The sequence below is a fragment of the Mus pahari genome, chromosome 17 (assembly GCF_900095145.1).
Source record: "Mus pahari chromosome 17, PAHARI_EIJ_v1.1, whole genome shotgun sequence".
Taxonomy (NCBI): domain Eukaryota; kingdom Metazoa; phylum Chordata; class Mammalia; order Rodentia; family Muridae; genus Mus; species Mus pahari.
In genome coordinates, this window is record NC_034606.1 from 34,426,741 (window position 1) to 34,445,549 (window position 18,809).

The 18,809-nt window shown below is 45.3% G+C and overlaps 1 protein-coding gene across 3 annotated transcripts in view; it reads left to right on the plus strand.

The window, feature by feature from the left end:
• Khdrbs3 (KH RNA binding domain containing, signal transduction associated 3) overlaps positions 1 to 15,024 on the plus strand; it is a 164,043-nt gene extending 149,019 nt beyond the window's left edge. For 2 of the 3 annotated variants that reach the window (XM_021216617.1, XM_029547941.1), the window contains exons 8-9: positions 5,003 to 5,061; positions 6,769 to 7,384. In XM_021216617.1, the coding sequence (XP_021072276.1) occupies positions 5,003 to 5,061; positions 6,769 to 6,860 (151 nt within the window). In that variant the 3' untranslated portion in view covers positions 6,861 to 7,384. Of the gene's footprint in view, positions 1 to 5,002; positions 5,062 to 6,768; positions 7,385 to 8,323; positions 8,382 to 14,865 lie in introns of those variants that run through there. The other variant, XR_003845458.1, reaches the window with a different exon arrangement.
• The last annotated feature ends 3,785 nt before the right edge of the window (positions 15,025 to 18,809 follow it).

Consider the following 18,809-nt stretch of genomic DNA (forward strand, 5'->3'; position numbering starts at 1 on the left):
CTCAGCTCAGTGTCTAGCACACACAAATGTCCCGTTTGTGTTTTTTGAATTCCTGATTCTACTCAGGATCTAATTTTATTTTGTCAAGAGCCTTCTACACTTACAAAGTAACAAGCTTTCTGCCTTTCTGTCTCATCCTCAGAACAGGAGGAGGCCATAGATGCCTCTTGTTTAGCATTACCACTCATAACATTGTGTCTTCCCAGATTGTCTGGGTACATAGTTTTTTCAACTATAATGATATCATCCATTCACTCACCCATTCAGTGTAGTAAGCTAACACTCAATGAGTTGTATCTTCTCTATCCTGGATGCTGTTCTGCGGGAAGCTGAGCCGTATCACTGAATAGAGCAGACACAACGTCCCTTTCTCACGGGTCTTGCCTTCTCACTTAACTGAAAAGAAATGGGGAAGAAGTATTGTCCATATCAGTTGAAGTGCTGTGTCCTAGAGTGAGGCGAAGGATCGGTGTTGCCGTGGTGAGGTGGGCTGCAGCATCTTCCTGCAGCCCTGGCTGGCATGGTGCAAGCATACTTGAAGGTATGGAGTCCCGCGGGAGTCTCCAGACGTTTTGCTCTCCTCACACTAGATAGATTTACTCTGGTTAGTCTTGGCCCTTGGGTGGGCAGATTGAGGGGTAAGTTAAGAAGGCCGATGTGATGTGGAGGTCTTTTTTACTCTGCAGTGTCTGTTAGAAGTTTAGATGTTAAAAGGCAGTCCACACATAAATATAAATCTTAGAAGAAACACTGTAAAAGATGGTGTAAAATCGAGAGGCTTGGGTATTTAGATTTTACTTAAAGAGGCTATGTAAAATCACCAAGGGGGTTTGTGTAAATGAGCAAGGAGGACTGCCATCTGAGCTCAGTGCTCCAACATGACAGATCTAAGAGGGATTTTCAGGTTTATGGCAAAGTGACACCAGTGGTAGAAAAGAGCCAAGAAGTACCTTGTCCTCCACATGTTTGAGGGAACAGGGAGATGGTGAGATGGCTTCCAAAGATTGCCTTGCCCTACCAGAAACAAAGGGAGGAGACCACAGAAAGAAGACCTTAAGAAACAGAATTATTTAGTGTTTTAATGACACGGTTCTCGGGCATGCCACGGGGGTGATTCATTAAGGGGAAAGACGCGTTCTGAGAACCTACAGAGGGAAGCATTACATGTACAGACCATGAAACCAGTAGGCCTCAGTGTTGGGGACCTGCTGGGAGATACACTGCAGTGTTTGCACACAAGTGTAGTATTGTAGTTGTGTATATGTGTTAGCGGACATGGCACTACTACAGAGAGTGTTTACTGTTCTCCCAGCGTGTGCTTCAAGCGGTGAACTCGTAGAGGACTATAGGAAAGAACTTCCCTCAGTTTCCCCTTGTGAAGAGTTTCAGAGACTGAGCTGGGGGAAGGATGAGGTGGTTGAGGCCTGCTGGCAGGGGTATGTCACCATTGAGGGCTTCCTTTGCTGATGATACAAATAGAAGAAGAGTCTAGTAAGATTGTCCCAGTGACTCCAAAAATGAGCGGAAAGATCTAACCGCCAGGTCTAGGGACAGGGAAGTGACTGTCTAGCATGCCTTCTTCACTCAGGGGTGATCGGTGAGGGGGTGGGGGGCGGGCTTGGCCTTTTGGAGTCTATGTTCCCTGCATGCTCCGCTTGCTTACCTCTGGAAGGGGGACATAAGCCGTGAGATATTCCAGCTGGTACCCTCAACTCCCTCAGAAGAGGTCAGAAGGTCATGCCATCTTATTCAGGCACATTTGTTGATGTGGATGATGGAAGCAAGAAATGCTCTAAAAGTTTTAAGCATGAGTGAGATCATTCCTAGTGAACTGAGGAAAGGAAGTAGGTATAGTGGATGGAGCTGTTGTGAGCTACCCCATCATTGCCTTACTGGCGCCTTCTCCAGGCAGGACCTATGCTGGGAGTCTGAGGTCACGCATCACTGGGGGCAGGAGGGGAGAGGTCTGGGGAGGTGACTAGGAGAAGCCGACTCCTAACTTCTCAGTGTGGGAGGTGCTAACCTGCATCTTTTCTGATGTAATATGGACAGTATAGTGTTTGTTTGTTTGTTTGTTTGTTTATCTTGTTTTTTCTGTTTGTTTTTATTAATATTATAAGATGGACTTTTTGTAGTATTTGTGTCCCCTCTGCGGTGCCATGGCTTTTAGTTTAGCCATGGGCAATAGGACACATCTTTGGTTAATAGGCATTTGAGGTACAGGAAATGAAATGCCATGGAAGCAATTCTGATGAAGCTGACAGGTAGGAGAGTGGGGCACAGCTGCCCCTGCTTCAGAGCCTGATGACAGTCGTGCAATAAATAATCAGAAACCGGGTGAAGTGACAGCAAATGTCAATTTAAAGTTTTCACTTGTCAAAACTAAGATTGTCCTATCATCAAACCAACATTGGGCCAAATTATCTTCCTGATCACTGGAAAGTGTTTATGACCTGACCACACGCTGAGATGTGTGTGTGCACTCCTCACAGATAAATCCCCAGCATATGTGGATGTCATTACCAGTGACGTCATTTAATGAAGGAGCCAGTTGTTCCACTGTTGGTTTATTAGGCTCCGTGCCTGTCTGTCATGTCTGCTCTGAGGTAACCGATTGGGAGCTGTCTGGGCAAAGGAAGCCCTTTCAGTTTTGTGAAGGGCAGTCTGAGTTTATTCGGGCACCAACTAAAAATTTTAAGAACCATGAAGTTGATTTGTTTAAGGGACCATTATAATATTACCTCTGACTCAAAAAGAAAAACAAGACTCATTTCAATTTAATTTCTCGGTGGTGTTACTTATCCATTTATTCACAATAAAATAAGGTGATCTGACTCATTTGCAGTCATCTTCTGTGGCTGCTCCTTGAGGAACACTACAGGATCTAGCCAACCCAGTGGAACTGTCACTCGACCATATACATGGGAGTAACTTCACCAGGGACTCTGCAGGCAGAGGCCAGAGTTCAGACACAGGGGTCTTAACTGATGTTGGACGACATCAGCATTGCCTTTAAACCTTTGGCTGGTCTGAGTTTGTGCCATTAAGAGGAGAAACATTGTCATTTAAAGCTATAGTATGTTATATAGAAGAGCTTTGTTTGTGCTCTTGCTTGATGTTGCGTTTTGTTGTTGGGTTTTACAGCTAGTTCTTCTTATTGTAAATGCTTATCGTGCTCCAGGGAAACTTAGGCCTGCAGAAGCCAGAGGAAAAAATAATGCTATGCACAGTCACTGGGACTGTGTGGCATGGTCCCTGGGGACCCTTACATCTGGGCTGATTGTGGGGAGGGGTCATGTGAACTCTAGGGGAGCAAAGGCATTTGGAACAGTGAGCAGCTGTGGAAAAGAAACAAGCTGCCTTTGTCCTGTGCATGGCCACAGAGCCTTGACTGTAGGGGCTACTACAAGCAAGCATGGCACCCCTCAGCTTCTCTGGGAGGCCTATTGTCACATGACAGGAAAAGCAGTTTTAGATTGGGTGGGATCGTGCCCAAGAGAAGCTGCCAATAAGTCAGCTGGTCAGGTTGTGTGTCTGTGTGTCTCTGTATGTGTGTATATATCTCTTTCTATGTGTCTGTCTGTCTGTCTGTCTCTATATATATCTTTCTTCATACACATGTCCCTCCATGCCCGCTGTCAAGCCTCTGGTATAGGCCAGGATGAGAAATGATGACAGTAGCCTAGGATGGGAGCCAGCTTGATTATGAATGGGAGAACTGTGACATTTAGGCTCAAGTTTGAGTAGAAAGTAGGTTAGAGGGTGAGAGAGCACCTCTAAGCAGAAGGAGTGGTAACAGGAAGCTGAATCTCAGTGGAACAGCACCTCACTGAGGTCTGAGGTGAGCCGGGCGACTTCCTGGTGCCTGTAAATTGTTAGGTATATTTTACACAAGAAAGGAAGCACAGGGTGAGGGGTAAGGTGTGGGTATAGCCTGCAGCTAAGGTCTAGGCATTAGATAGACTGAGCTGTGCTGTTACCAGTGAGGTGGTAGGCTGGTTCCCTGGCATCCTTACCTGTAACTTGGATTGAAAACACTCTACCTTTGTCCCAGAGCATGTGTATCTCAACAGCCATCAAAAGACACCACGCTGCTAAAGGTGTGCAGTGCAAGCTGGGCTCCACTGTGCTTGGTCGTTAGAACTTGAAATAATTGAAGGTGCTAGTTTCTTACAAAATTGGTGGGAAAGAAGGAAGCCTCAGGGGATAGATAAATGGAACCTAACCTCTTCCTCAGATACACAAAACGTCCATGGTTCCGTATCCCAGCTTCTGTCCGTAAAAATAACCAGAACCATCTACAGTTCAAATGTGGTACTGCTCTTTTTGTGGGATCTGCACAGTCTTGGCGATTGCAGGCTGTCCTTGCTGTCTCAAGGACATGGTAGATGAGAACCTAGGCCTGCCTGTCCGTTGAAAAGGCCTTGTAACTCCCCTGTGATGATTCATCTGTTCCCCTACCGCACATTGTCCAGGCACCCTGCCTGAGGTTTTTGCCACTCTGATGGTAATATAGTAATGCTTGTGGGGAAAAGCAGAAGCTCCCAGGCCTCCGGTTTAATAGATGAATAATGGGCTCTCAACTGTCATAGTACCTGGTCCTGTGGAAAGGACACAGGGGTCCAAGAAACTATCTCAGTGTTTTGGAAAGAGTGGTGCTGGCTGCCTCCTGCCCCATCCCCCACAGCACCTGTTGGGAACCCAGCCTTTGTTGTTGGCATATAGTTCTCAGCCAGTCTCTCTGAGGACTCCTCTTGCCTTTCATGCACTGTGGGACGATTGGCCAGATAGATGTGCTCTGAATGACAGACTCAGGAGTTAAGAGTAGAGCTTTTGACAGTCAAAAAGTCTGTCTTCTCTCCGCGTTCTGTCATCTCAGGAATTAATTCCACTTTAGCCCACTCTATTTTTAGTTTATGTAGTTTTGAGTACTTCGTTGGCTATGATTTAACCCCACAGCAGAAACGTCTTGTGCTAACAGTGTTTTCTTTTGTTCGTGCAGCGGAGCTGATTACTATGATTATGGGCATGGACTCGGCGAGGACGCTTATGACTCCTATGGTGAGTGGCCGTAATAATACAACAGAGAGAGGGCAAGTGGCCATGGACGGACCTTAAAAGTCCTGATTAGAAGACGGAGCCAAACGTGTTTAAATGATGAATTCATTTTGTGTGTGGAGCCTCCTCCTTCTCCAATTGGCTTTATGTACACCTTGCCATTTCCAGAGGTTCATTTAATAGTTAAGCGAACTCTTGAGAAACAGCATGCTTAGGTGTTTTGTTTGGGTTGGTGGCCAGTGCTGACCTTCTCACTGTTTTAACACAGTAGGCTGTCAGGCTGCAGACACTGGCTGACATGGGTCCTTTTTCAAGTATCTTTGCTTCTTGCTAGTAAAGGAGCTGAGCCCTTTGAGATTATAGCTCCAACCCTTCTCCCACTCCCATCTTTATATTTTAATTCATCCCCAACCTCAAGACCTCAGAAATCAGTTCATAAAGGTTATAAAAGCTGAGCCTGGGAGGAGACACGAGGGTCTCTCAGGCTCATTAGGAGGTAACTCCTCTTTGTTCGGAGGGAGCCTATAGAGGTGCTAGGCAGTCCATGACCACAGTCTCAACATGCAAAAGGGCGACAGGTTTAATTAACAGAATTGATGGTAGTGACAAAGTGATAGTAAGAAGTGCCTTTGCTGCAGGGCAGAGGGATCGGGGGACAGGAAGCCTCCGTTGGTGGCAGAGCGCCAAGAATGCCTAGTGTACTGTGCACTTGAGGCAGGATCCTGGGAACTTGACTCTGACATTTCCCTGACCTTAAATGAAAACCCATTTTCTGGTGCACTTTGAAGTGCATTTTCTATCCCCTGCCAGGGGTTGGGATAGCCATATATTGGCTGTTTTTTATTTTCCTTTGTGGCATGCTTTTTTTTTTTTTTTTTAATTCATAACACTTAAGAGAGATGCATTGGCTTGGTGAGTGCTATCTACTTAAGTTCATGCGAGTTGGCCAGAGGGAGTGACGTTGATTGCATGTTTGTATCAGAAGAGGTCATTTTAAGCATTTTTCTCTCACAGCTTTTTAAATTGGTCTCTGGGGACACGTGGCTTTTCGATTGCTCTGTGTTACAGCAGGGACTTAACTGTTTGCTGTCTGAGAACTGGAGATACCTCCGTGAAAGTTCTGACACTGGACACTGTTGAATTTTCAGGAGGTAACAGTGGTAGAGTGTCTTTGAGTACTGACAGCTGTCCAGCATGCGTGCTTTTCATGATGTGCTTGTCACTGAGGGAGTCCACACCAGTGTGCCTCCTGCAGTCCCCGTGGGGAGAACCTGGAAACAGACTGCCGACTTTTCTCTGTCTGCCCTTTCCACTTTGGTTTCTGGTTTTTCCTTTTTTTTTTTTTCCACAAATTATTAATATTATTATTTTGTCTTTGTTGTTGGAAGAAATTAGAATGGTCCTTTTTCATTCTCTTCAGAGGATCTTTATAGGGTGTTTGTTGGATTTGCTCCAGGAGGGAATTTTTCTTGGAGTTAGTTGCTGTTCTGAACACAAAGGTCACTCTCTTCTCAAGGCCATCTTCTTGCTGATGACATGATCATTTTGTGTTGTGTTCACAATATTTTTAAGAAAATCCCCTTTGTGTTTCTTTTATTAATCCATCAGAGACATGCATCTCCTGTATGACAGTCACCACTGGTTCTGACAGATGAAGCTCCTGGGACCTCATGACAGTGGCCTAATTATGATTCATCTTCCTGATTTTAGGGCAAGAGGAATGGACTAACTCAAGACATAAGGCTCCTTCGGCGAGGACGGCGAAGGGCGTCTACAGAGACCAGCCATATGGCAGATACTGATTGTACTGTCTGATGTTGTGAAATAGCCAATCTCCACCGCCCTGTATACTGTTCAAAGTAATTTTTTTCTATGACCAATCCCTTTTTAAATAAATCAAAATGCTTAAAATCTGAATGGATGGAACTTAAAGCCACTTTGTTGAAGCATCCACTTGGCAGGGAGAAGAAGGACATGTAAAATTTTGTTATTTGCAGTCTGTATATGAAAACTAGGTTATGAAAAGGAAAAAAATAACTTTGATTAACTAGTGTTAAACAAAAAGATAGGTTTACTAAATATGTTAATCCATTCTTTAACATAAGTCTCACCTTTCATTTTAAAGGTTTCCATAGAATTTAGTTATTTTATCTTTCAGCCATATGCTAGTTTTTTTTCTTTCTTTCTTTCTTGCCAACTTGCGTAAAAAGGGAGCCGATTACAAGTGCAGACAATGTGGTATTCTTTTGTAACTGAGTCCTGAAATGTTCTGTAGTGTTAGGCAAAGTCTCCTCTTGCTTGATACTAAATAAACTTTTGAAAGAAATTTTGTGTGTGTGAGCTAACGATTTCATGTTTTTTTGTTTTTTTTTTCTATTTAAAAAGTCCTTCATAAATAGCTGTAAACAGGGAAAGGGTTCCTCTAACAGCGCTTGTCATAAAAGGGTCACACTAAATATTGTACAGCTTCCTTTAAAAGCGGTATAAAATTAAACGTGCCATGGTATACTCGCCATAGGTTCAGATGCGGTCTAAAGAGTCCACATGGTATCAAGCTACTCAGGTGGCACGTTAACCCCATGCAAACCAAACCTGACTTTAAAAACTGGTTCTAAAATAACTACTGGCTTTTCTGAAAAGGATGTGATCAGATGTCATCTTGTCGAGCGTTTTTTCACTAGTGCAACTTTGGATTTTTTATGAGACTTTTGGTACCTTAATGAACACCTCGCTCCATGCTGGAAGCATAAACAGAGAGCTTTTAAAGACATTCTGACTTGCCTAATTGAGGTCGCACTCGCCAAGGCTGAGGATGTGTAAGCCTTAAACGGTCTTCATTTTCAAAGGTAAATAAACGAAATAAGATTTTAATCTCACTTAATTTATCTTAATATATAACTAATAAAGCCAGGGAGATTACAACTTAGCCGGTTTCATTATCCATTCTAGAAAGGTTTTAAGATCACCTAAATTCTCATTTTAAAAAGTTTAATTTGTTTTAGTCATCTAAAAAGCCTTAGTCTAGCCAGTTTAATTGGGGCCAATTCTTCCCTGTTAAACAACTGTAAAACCTCATAACTAGTTGTGTGTAATACATCTTTTGGTTAATAATTGAGGGCATTCTTAAAAGTGACAAGGGTTTAATAAAGTTATTTGTTAATCATTTGGCTTAAGTTTTAATGGTAGATTATGTAAAATGTTTATCTTTAGTTTCGGGGGGGTTCCTTATATTTATTTTGAGTAAACAGATTTCTTCTTTTGTTAGGAAATGTCGACCACCTTGGACTGTCAGAGGAGCTCCAAGTGACGTAGAGCAAACAAAGGTAAGCACCTTTTGTCCATGATTCTGAGTTGCTCAGGAGATGGGTGAAACACAGTTTCAGGTTGCAGGTGAAACACAGTGCCGCCACCACCACTTCCCTTGTGACAGCACCCTCAGGTCAAAACGAACCTCCTGGGGCAGCCAGGGGACATTCACAGCATGAATGGGCCAGAGGCTAGAAACTGGGGGCACAGGCTATCAGCACCTAGATTCCTGGCACGATTTTCAATGAGAATGGAACACTTTAGTTGACAGTCTGCAAAGGTTTTCTGAGTCCGTAAGTAAATGCAGTCTGCCAAACTGAATGTTAAATAAGAACCTTTCATTTTTACACATATGTGTGAAAGCAAAAAGTTACAGAAATATACAAGCAAATTTTCAAAGCCTGGCCTTGGAGAACAGTGTTTTGTACTTCCGAATCTTGAAAATTAGGGCTTTTATAAAATAAAACCAAACCAGGTTTCCTTCCTTCCTTCCTTTCTTTTTTCTTTCTTTCTTTTTTTTTTTTTTTTTTTTTTTTTTTAACTCTGGAGATCTGTAAAGCAGGTGTCTGTAAAAGAGGGATTGTATCATTAATTTGTTCTCATTTTGCAGACAAGCACCACCACTCAAGTCCTGGGCCACACGATCTTTCTGATCCTTCTCTTTTATGGTGTGATATTTGAGGGTGTTATTGTGGGGTTTGGTTCTTTGGTTTGTTTTTTGTTTGTTTGTTTTTGTTTTTATTTTTTTTTTATTTTATTTTGAGGTTCATTACCCTTCTGTGGCCCTGGCTGGCCTGGAGCTCATTGCATGAGTATGCCACCATGCCTGGCCGGATGATCTTAAGTGTTTATGTTTGAGTTCTGGCACTTAGCTGTACACATCTGGGCAGGTGCCCCTTCCTGTCAGTACCTAGGAGCCAGGCGTGGTGGCACATGCCTTTAATCCCAGCACTTGGAAGGCAGAGGCAGGCGGATTTCCGAGTTCGAGGCCAGCCTGGTCTACAAAGTGAGTTCCAGGACAGCCAGGGCTACACAGAGAAACGCTGTCTCAGAAAAAACAACAAACAAACAAAACAAAACAAAACAAAACAAAAACCCAAAAAACTAAACCTGTCAGTACCTAGGAAATGATGCACCCTCCAGTACTATAACTTTCAGTAATATGTGATACTACTGTAGGCATCGTTTAACAGACAGTGATACAGTCACATAGAGCTCAGTGGTCAAGATTGAATTCATGTATTTAATATAGAGGAGAAGCATATGAACTTTTCTTAATAGACAGAATTAACCGAAACACTCAAATTGCTCATAGAAAGAAAATGAATCTCTCCTAATAGAACAAAATGGTGATGTTTATTGAGTTTGTTGTTTGCTTGGGTTTTTGTTTTGTTTTGTTTTGTTTTGTTTTTATAGGGGAGGAATGTAGCATGTCATAGTGTCAGCTTTGGGGTTCCTTTCTTTCTGAAGTACTCTTGTTTAGCAATTGGCATAGCAAGTAATTAATGTGGCCTCTTCTTTTTCGTGGTTTACACAACAAATAGTTTATTATCATAAAATTCTGTGCATCAAAACTGTGACACGGGGCTACAGGCCGCATGTTGGCAGTGGTCCATTGGATAAGCTCTGGGAATACCAATCCCTTCCCTGTAGGGCTCTGTGAAGTACACGCACTCACTTGCTCTCTCTGGCTCAGACCCTGTCCTGAGTCTAGAGTGTGTCAGTCCTCAGGGACGCTTCTTCAGTCAGGGCTTGTGAGCAGGCAGAGGGTGGTTTTCTAGCAGCCAGGAATTGTAGAATGTTGTCTCGATTTCATTTTCCCAGAGTCCATAGCTCTATCAGTCTGTGAATGGGGATTACTCCAGGAAGGAGGAGCTGTTCCTGTCTGGTTTGAGTGTACCTACTGGCTGCTGTTAGTAACACTTGCTTCTCTGTGACTTGTGACTTAAGGGGGATTCCTGGCAGAGCAGTATGTGCCACAGCCAGCAAGATTCAGAGCCAAGTAGGAGTAGGAAGGAGGCAGACACAGTCCCTCGATGGACAAGCCCCCAGGGACGCACTTACTTACCCCCAACCAGCCTCACCGTCAAGCTTCCCATCACTTTCCCATAGTCTGTTCCGCAGTCTGCATCTCTGTGGATTAAGCTGTTGATTCACCAGAGCCACCCTGAAGTGATATGCTCCCTAGTGCACTTTACTTCTCTCCTGGGCAATCCTGGGGCAGGCTGGCTGGTAGTCAAGCATCCTAACTGCTGGATAGTCTCTTGCCCTGCCACCACTCCCTCCCGCAAACCTGACTTCCTCCTGCTACTCTAAGAAGTGTCTGTAGTGGTCCCATACTGTGCTGTGCTCACATGCTCTGCTCCTGGACAGTGTCTTCCTGGGAGTCCCTCAGTCTTCTCATGTGATGACATTCCAGAGGGTGAGTTCTATACTAGATACAAATTACATAGTGGGGATGTAGTGACTTAAAAGATACAGGGACCTTCATTTTAAGTCATTTGAAATCTGATCATTCTTGTGAGTCATCAGTATTCCCTGCCCTTTTGCACATGGGAATTGGCCCCAACCTTCAGGACTCAGTTCAGTGTCCTCTCTACTGTTAACTCTTCCATCATCCTCTCTAAACTCAGCCCGGGTCCCCTCTGTTGGTATTTATACTGCAGTCCTCTGCCCTCTCTGAAGAGCTGATTTTGTGACTGTTACTTGATTTCAGTATCGATGTCACTGCATAGTAGTTGCAAGCTGTATCAGTGGCCAAGCATGTGCTTATCACTTCCTGTAAACTGTTTCATTGAATTCTAATTACTGTAAGTGTTGCCGTCTGCATTTTATAGAGGAAGCAACCACGCTTCAGACGGTGAGGTCATTATGTTAGCTCTACATCCTCATAGCTGATAGAAGCAGGGTTTGGATACAGCTGCTGGGATCTGGATCCTTGGAGTTTTCAAACATTGCCTTTTCTGGTCTCCTTGTTACACTGGTCTCATCAGAGTGACGGCTTCTTACAATGGGGAGCTGTCTGCTACCTTCTATCCCACCAGGCATCAGCCAAACATTGTGACTGTCACTGCTCCTCCCTTCCGCATCCCTGCCCACGTTTCTGCATAAGGAGATGCACTGACTTTTCAATGACAACATTGTGTCCTGAACATCATGTGTTTTAAGATCCACAAGTATCCATGTGGGGTTACTATCTTCTGAGTATCTGTTTGGCAATGGGTAGAAAGGATATGGAAACAAAGACGGTTCCTACCCTTGAAAGTATCACAAGTCTGCTGTGAAAATTAGGATGCAGAGTGCCAACCAGCGTGACCTGGGACGCATACCATGTAAGATGCTTTATAGATGCCAGAAGAGGGATGACATACCCGGACAAGGTGCTTAGAGAAAGAGGAAGTTGGCAACAGGGGCCTAGGGCCAGATGAAGGAGGATGCCCTCACAGAACAGGACACATTATAGGAGCACCCATGGTAACCTTGAGTGAAACCTCCTCTTGACTGAAGGGTCCCCACCCATGAAATGAACATGACCCAGGTATCTGTCTTGGCAGAGCTCTGCAGGTTCAAGCATGCCCAAAACAAGGTCAAAGGTCTTTCATTCTCTCCTGTTGCTGTGGGTTTACATGAGGCAGTGTGATCCTGGAGGAAATGGCAACCATATTAGATGATGAAAGGGAGAGATGAGCTGGGCTGGTAGGTGAGGGACGAGGTAATTGTGCAGGAGCTCCCTCCAGCTTGCCTGCTCTACAGGCAGAGACCATGCCTCCATGCACTAAATTCCAACCAGAACTCAGGACAAACCTCCTAGAGCCCAGCAAATGAAGAGTGGAGAACTCAGGTGCCCTGCTATCTCTACCCTCCTGTCCCTGGCTCAGCACACAGCCTCCGGCGGGTTTAGTCAGTCAGCATAGAGAGAACGGAACCATGCCCAAGGCACAGGGAGGCTAGCTGAGAGGTCCCTGTGGGGGAAGAGACGTCATGGAAATAATTACAGTGGGGATAATCCTAGTTCTCTCCATTTAGCTCAAAATGACATAGAGATACTCATCGTGGTGTATTACAGAGAAAGGTCCTATATAAAACTGATGGCTTTGAAATACAGTCAGAAATCCAACTGCCTCTAAGTCACTGTTTTCAAAAATCTGCGTTGAATAAAATAAAGCTTATGTCCTCTATGCAGTGTTCAATAGGGACAGGAAGGAGAGAGCTTTAAAGTGGTCCATGTCATCCTGACTCTGTTCCCTGTCTGGAAAAGCTGTAAGTCAGTTCCCATCCCATCCCACCCTCTTTATCTCATGGGAAATTGCAGTCACTTGCAGATGACTTTCAATTCCTTAGGAGGACTCCTAGTTCAAGGAGCTCACCCCACCTCCAACTCCAGCCTCCTTCAGGGACCCCTTCCCAAGCTGAATTCATTTTCAGTTCTTCCAGTTAACTGTTCAGCTATGTGTGGAGCCCTGCGTGGTCTTGCTGCTGTTTCTGCCTCTGCCTGCAGAGGGGTTCCTCCTCACCTGCCCATTGTGTGCCGCCAAAGCCTCGCTGTTGTTCCGCAGATGCCTCACCCCTGGTGGCCCCTTCCTGTCTGTGCCATTCTCTCCCAGATATCACGCTCCCTTGCCCCATTGGTCCAGCTCATAATCTAGCACTTGCTTATCAGTATTTCAGTAAGACTTGAAGTACCACACACACACAGGAAACCTTCCCTGGCTAAAATCTCTGTACCCAGTCCCCACTCAAAAGACCCTTGGAGCGTTGTGAACTCTGACACAAATGCTCTGTGACTAGGTATTTGACCTTCTTTCCACCATCAAAATAATAAACATCTGTGGTACGGATCTTGTGCATGGTAGATTGAAGGAATGTGGTGGCTTTGTATCAGACAGAAAAAAAAAAAAAAGTACCAGGATTTCTTTGGTCTTCTTTACAACTTTGTAAACAGGTTGTAAAGTGGTGTCTGTGTCTGTGTGTATGTGTGTGTTGAGAGAGAGAGAGAGAGAGAGAGAGAGAGAGAGAGAGAGGAGAGAGAGAACTCAGGTACTACTGCTTCTGTGGGATATATGGCATTTGGCACATGGTGGGCTGGAGGCATGTGAATGAGCAAGGAGAGATAAGGGTCTTGAGTTCAGTTTAAATAGCACTGGGTGCCCTTCTGTGTGCCTGAAAGGAGGGGTGAGATCCTCACCCATCATCAGACCTGTATTCTCTCCTTCCGGGAGCCTGCTTACTTTTAACAGATAGATACCTTTTAAGAGCCAGCCTGTTGAACTGCAGACTTTGTACCAAGCATTAGTCAAGGGCCTCCCTCCTGGAGCCCTGGACCTTTTGGAGAAGGCAGGCTTCACAGTGTCTCTGCCTATCTTCCCCTCTTTTCTGCTTCTCTGGATCCTGCTGGCTTGCCAAAGGTCTCTTTCTCTCATCTTCAGCCAAAAGAGTCCGCTCTTTCTGTTAGAGATTACCGACTGACAAGACTCAATCCAGGGCCGGTTTTGAACTCCTGCTTCACTGTGTGGGTTGTCTTTCACCCGCCAGTAAGCTCCCAAGCAGACTAGAGGTAGATTTTACATTTTATAAACTTGAAGCATCTAAAAAGCCACTCGAGAAATTATCTTTGATTAAAGGTTGGGAGAGCTGCCATATAAAAAGTATTTTATTTCTGTGTGTTAATCCTTCGATACACAGTTTGCGTCAGGTTCTTCAGTGCATCATATGCAGGTAGTCCCAGTATGTTTGGGGAATAAAAGACTCAGAGACAGTGACTGAAGAGGTGGTGTTGGGTGAGGGTGAGGTACTGGGTCTGTGGGTCTATGGAAGCAGGCAGGGTTGAAGCTGAAATGGGGTTGTGAAAGTCAGTCATGCATGTCGGTAGGGATGAGAGACACACAGGAGCTGACAGGCTGACATAGGTGTGAGGTGCTGAAGGCACTGGCTGCATGGTCTTCTTGTGTGGTTGGAGACTTATTAGCTGTCGCAGGAACATGCCTAGTTGCCAGGAAACATGTGGTGCAAGATGCTCTAGAAAGACCAGAAGGTGCTAGGTCTCTGCAAGCTATGAGCCTGTCACTTTGTCCCCTAGCACAGGCATGTGCAGTTGGAGCATGACATAGGGACCCCATACACAGGGGCTGCTATATTCCTTCTGAGTGTCACCTGGGTGTGGTGTTGGTTACTAAAGGGGTTATTTAAACACCCAAACATGCAGTCTCTTATTAGATAAGAATGAAAGGCAAGTGCCTGGGACGGACCCACAAGAAGTTTACCATCTATTTCCCACAGTTGGGGGTGACACAAGCATGGCCTTTCTGAATTCAGCCCTGAACACAGTGCACCACCAATGGTTTCTTCAGCCAGTCTCTCTCTCCTGCACTGCCTCTCATGTGTGTCCTGTGTGTGCCAAATCCCCGCCTGGGTGCTCTGGCCAGAAACCCACCATTTGGCCCAGATGTTATCATTGTTGCTTTGTCGATGTGTACAAACAATCTTCATCTTTCTCTTTTCCAGGACCTGCTTCTGGGGAGGCTTCTTAAGGACACACCTCACCTCACCATCGTGCCTGCTCGGCAAATGAACCACTGGCTCGCCAACTTGACAGTCATCAATCGATTATTGTTGTTTTGTCCCAGATTTGTGTTTTTGGAATGCTTTTATGAAACTGTGCTTTTTTATTTTAATTTAGAAGGTTTTTATTTCTTCTTAAAGAAAATTCTATTTTGTTGTGTGAGAAACAAAAAATGCTTTGTATTGTAGCTAATAAAGACTCCCCATCAAAATCTCTTCTATTTTAATATAGATGAAGACCAAAAATCTAGTTATTTCTACACAGCTCTATAAAGCTTGCATACTTAAGAGCCTTGTACAACTCTTGCTTCCCACAAGACATCAAGAACCTACACAGATTGCATATGCGAGAATGACTTATCCATCTCTCTTATGGGCCAGTCAATGGGCTAGGCAAGAGAGACCTGTCCTATCCCGGGCTGCGATAAAGGCCTCTGTAGGAGAGGTCCATGGAGCAGAGCCTGGACTGTGGTACTGCCTGTGATCTGAAATGGAACACAAAGGTCATGGTCTCTGTGTAGTGCCACTCTGTTCCTTCTTCCATTGGTTGCTAGTGTGTTGTGATTTTCATCCTGTACACCCTGGGAGCGTGCGTTTCATGCTGGAAGCTCACACAGCGTGCTTCCTGATCCTGAAATTTCCAGTGCAATCCCATGAGTCGTCAGGGTGTTGCTTTCTTCCCGAATATGTTGGTTTGGGACGCATCTTGGGTTTGGGAGAATGTGTAAACACAGAACAACTTTGAATCGTTTTAACTTTTTCTTATCCTTTTATTATGCATCCCCAAAACACAGCTGTCTACTCCTAAAGTTCTGACTTTTATATTTATCAACTGTCCACCTTTCCGTCTTCTGACTATGTGGTATGAAAAGCATGAGCTAGAGAACACACAGCAGTGTCCTACAGCTTGCAGGCTGCTTGTAAAAGAGGGTGGGAGCAGCAACCTGGGGACAAGCTGGGGAAGGCCATGGCCGTTCAGCATACCCTTTAGTCCATTTAGCAACCTCAGACTACCAGGCTATGATTCTATAAATGAGAGACTCCGCTCCCTTCTTACTTGCTAACTCAACTGAACCCCTGGGACTATGAGCCTTCCTGCTCAATTCTGTCACTGTGATTCCAGTTTTGATACCTAAATTCTGGCCTGTGACTCTACCACCTTCATTATACACGTCTGTATTTATTACTAAGAATGAATACATGCTACTAACTACAGGGGCAGCGGAGAATAAACCAGAGGGAGTCCATTTCAGTGGAGTCAGGCCACCACCCACCAATGGAAGATGGGGTGGTGGTGGTGGTGGAGCTGTGGCAACAGGAGAAAGCCCCACTCCACCAGGCCTGGATAAAGAATAAAACAATGCCTTACCAGACCAATAAGTAAACAAGGGAGTTTCCCTGAGACCCTGGTGCGTGCAAAGGTCCTGAGGTGGGAGCAGTCCTAGTGCTAGAAGAATGGCAAGGATGCTCATGTAAGAAGTCGAAGAGTGAAAAAGAGACAGTAGACAAGAATGGAGCTAAGGAGCTAGCTAAAGATACAGCATGGAGGATTACCTTTGAGTTTAATGGATGCCATTAATGGGATGAGCAGAGAAGTTGAACCAAAGAACCAGTGTGTATTGCCCTGCCTTGCCAACTGTCAGGCAATAAATTAGGTAGTATTTTCAAAATACGCTAACTCTTATAAAGACCATGGAAGAAAAGAGAAAGCCGACATAATGCAGGATGGCAGCAGTAGCCAGATTTCAGGTGAATTATGAAAGGAGGTTACTTAGGACTGCTGGTGAGATGGAAGAAATCAGCTGGATGGTGCAAAGGATCTGGTCCAAAGCCACTGAGAAGTACCGTCTTTCTGAGCCGGGAATATGGGTTGTCGGAGGAGCAGGTGATGCCTGTTTGAGCTGCACATCGGAAGAGGACAAGCTCAGCCGAAGAGAAAGGCCTGGCGGACAGCCTTTAGATAGAGTCCGATGATGCTATGCTGTGAGAATGGATGTCTGAGGAAAGACCCATGGATTTGTAAGTCAGTAAAGAAGCACAGTGGGGAGCTGCTAAGGGATGAGAGCAAATGGGGTGTGGTAGTCCAGACAAAAGATCTCCAAGGAAGGAGCTTGTTCCCTCCTGGCAGGTAGTGGCCAAGAGAGTGAAGCAGAGGCTTGGATTAGATCAAGAGAGGAGAGTGAGTTTGTCAGCTCTCAGAAGGACTTCACCAAGGCTAGAGAGAGCTACAGAGAGGCTGGGAGCCCTGTGTGGAAGACAGTGGCAGGGTGACCTTCCCTGGCAGATGGTGAGAGGTCTACGCTCAGGTGTTGGACTTGACACCGGCAATACAGGAAGGACACTGGCAAGGGTAGACACATTGAGGTGGGGTGAAGTTGCAGACAGCTGAGCAAATGCGTCCTGTGTCAACCCTGTGTCTGTAGGGCTCTACACTTGGAGGAGTCTTCATCCTCCCGTCTTAAGGCTGTGTACCCCGTCACTTCACAGCCCATATCCCTTCATGCGTCCTCTGGAAACTCCACAGCTTACCAGTCCGCTGTACATCTTCACCTTCTCTCCCGTGTGGCTTTGTGGTTGTGGAACACCACCTGCTTATCTCTCTCTCTTAACTTCCTGCTCCACTAATTATCCAGTAAATGACTTCTGAGTTTGCCTTTACGCTCAGTTGCTGCTTGTTTGAGATTTTCCTGATGAGTAGAATGAGGAACTTCAACAACAGTGTAGACAGTTTGGGATATCAAATTCAAGGAGACAGGATCTCTTAGCTCCTGCTTAGGCTTCACTTTGGAGAAGGAGCTATGGGTCTGCCCGGTTTGTTCTCAGAAGGAAAGGGAGAAAGTGGCCCTGGGATCCCACTGTCTCGTTGACACAGGAGCTGGTAAGGAATGGATCTGGGAAATCTTGTTCTTGGGGGCCTCTGGTGTATGCAGCAGCACCCGCATAGCTAGGCAGCAGCAGAGCTTCCATTCAGCATCCCATGCAATGGGCAGGAGTAGGTTACCTCAGTATAGCCATTTGAGGACATCCCAGCTTCCCACAGCATCTTCCTTTACACCACGGGGCTGTCATTGCTGCCAAGTAAACATGAAATTCACAGCTTTCTGTTCTACCTGTGCCACCATACACTGCCTCCCTTCAAACTCTAATGTAGATCTCCACACAGGCTGGGTTTTCTATGTGCCCCTCCTGTCATTTCAGCCAGCCATGGTACACCAAGGAAATGACAATTGGCATAACTCACCAGTCTTCTTCGTGGAAGAGGCCTCCAGCCACTTCCAGCTGCAGCAGTGAATAAGCGCTACACCTGAAACACGTCAGAGTATGGTAGTCATGGATGGCTTCCTTGACTGGCCAGTCTCTGCAGTCTTTGGGTACCTCCTTTCCAAGTACACAACCCAAAATGTCCCACGCTGACTGTATACAGTGGAAGCTGGGAGGTTTTCGTGCTCTTTCTACACATCTTCATGGAAAAGGACAAGGGAAACTGCTCTAACCTGTAGATATGAACAAATCCCAGTCACTTCCCGAATGTCTCTGCTGGTATCACACTGGCTGGCCTTAGGTTCTAGTGTTTGGGTTTTGGATGCACACCAACTTGGCAAGAGAAGTGGACTATAAGACAAGATAGATGAACACAGGTGGTTGGTATCCCTGACTCGGTCTATGGCCTGGCCTCTAGTAAGTGTCCTTGGAATGTCTGCAGATCCAAAACAGCCACCTGTCCTTTTTGAAGGGGAAGGGTGCCAGGGGGAGTTTCTCTGCATAGAGGATTCAAAAGAAGCTTCTCCACCTGAAAGGCAACTCACCTTCTCTTTGGCTGAGTTAATTCTCAGAGGCTCGGGGGTCCCTGGCTTGACATCCTCTCATCACTGGCTCTCAAGCATGGA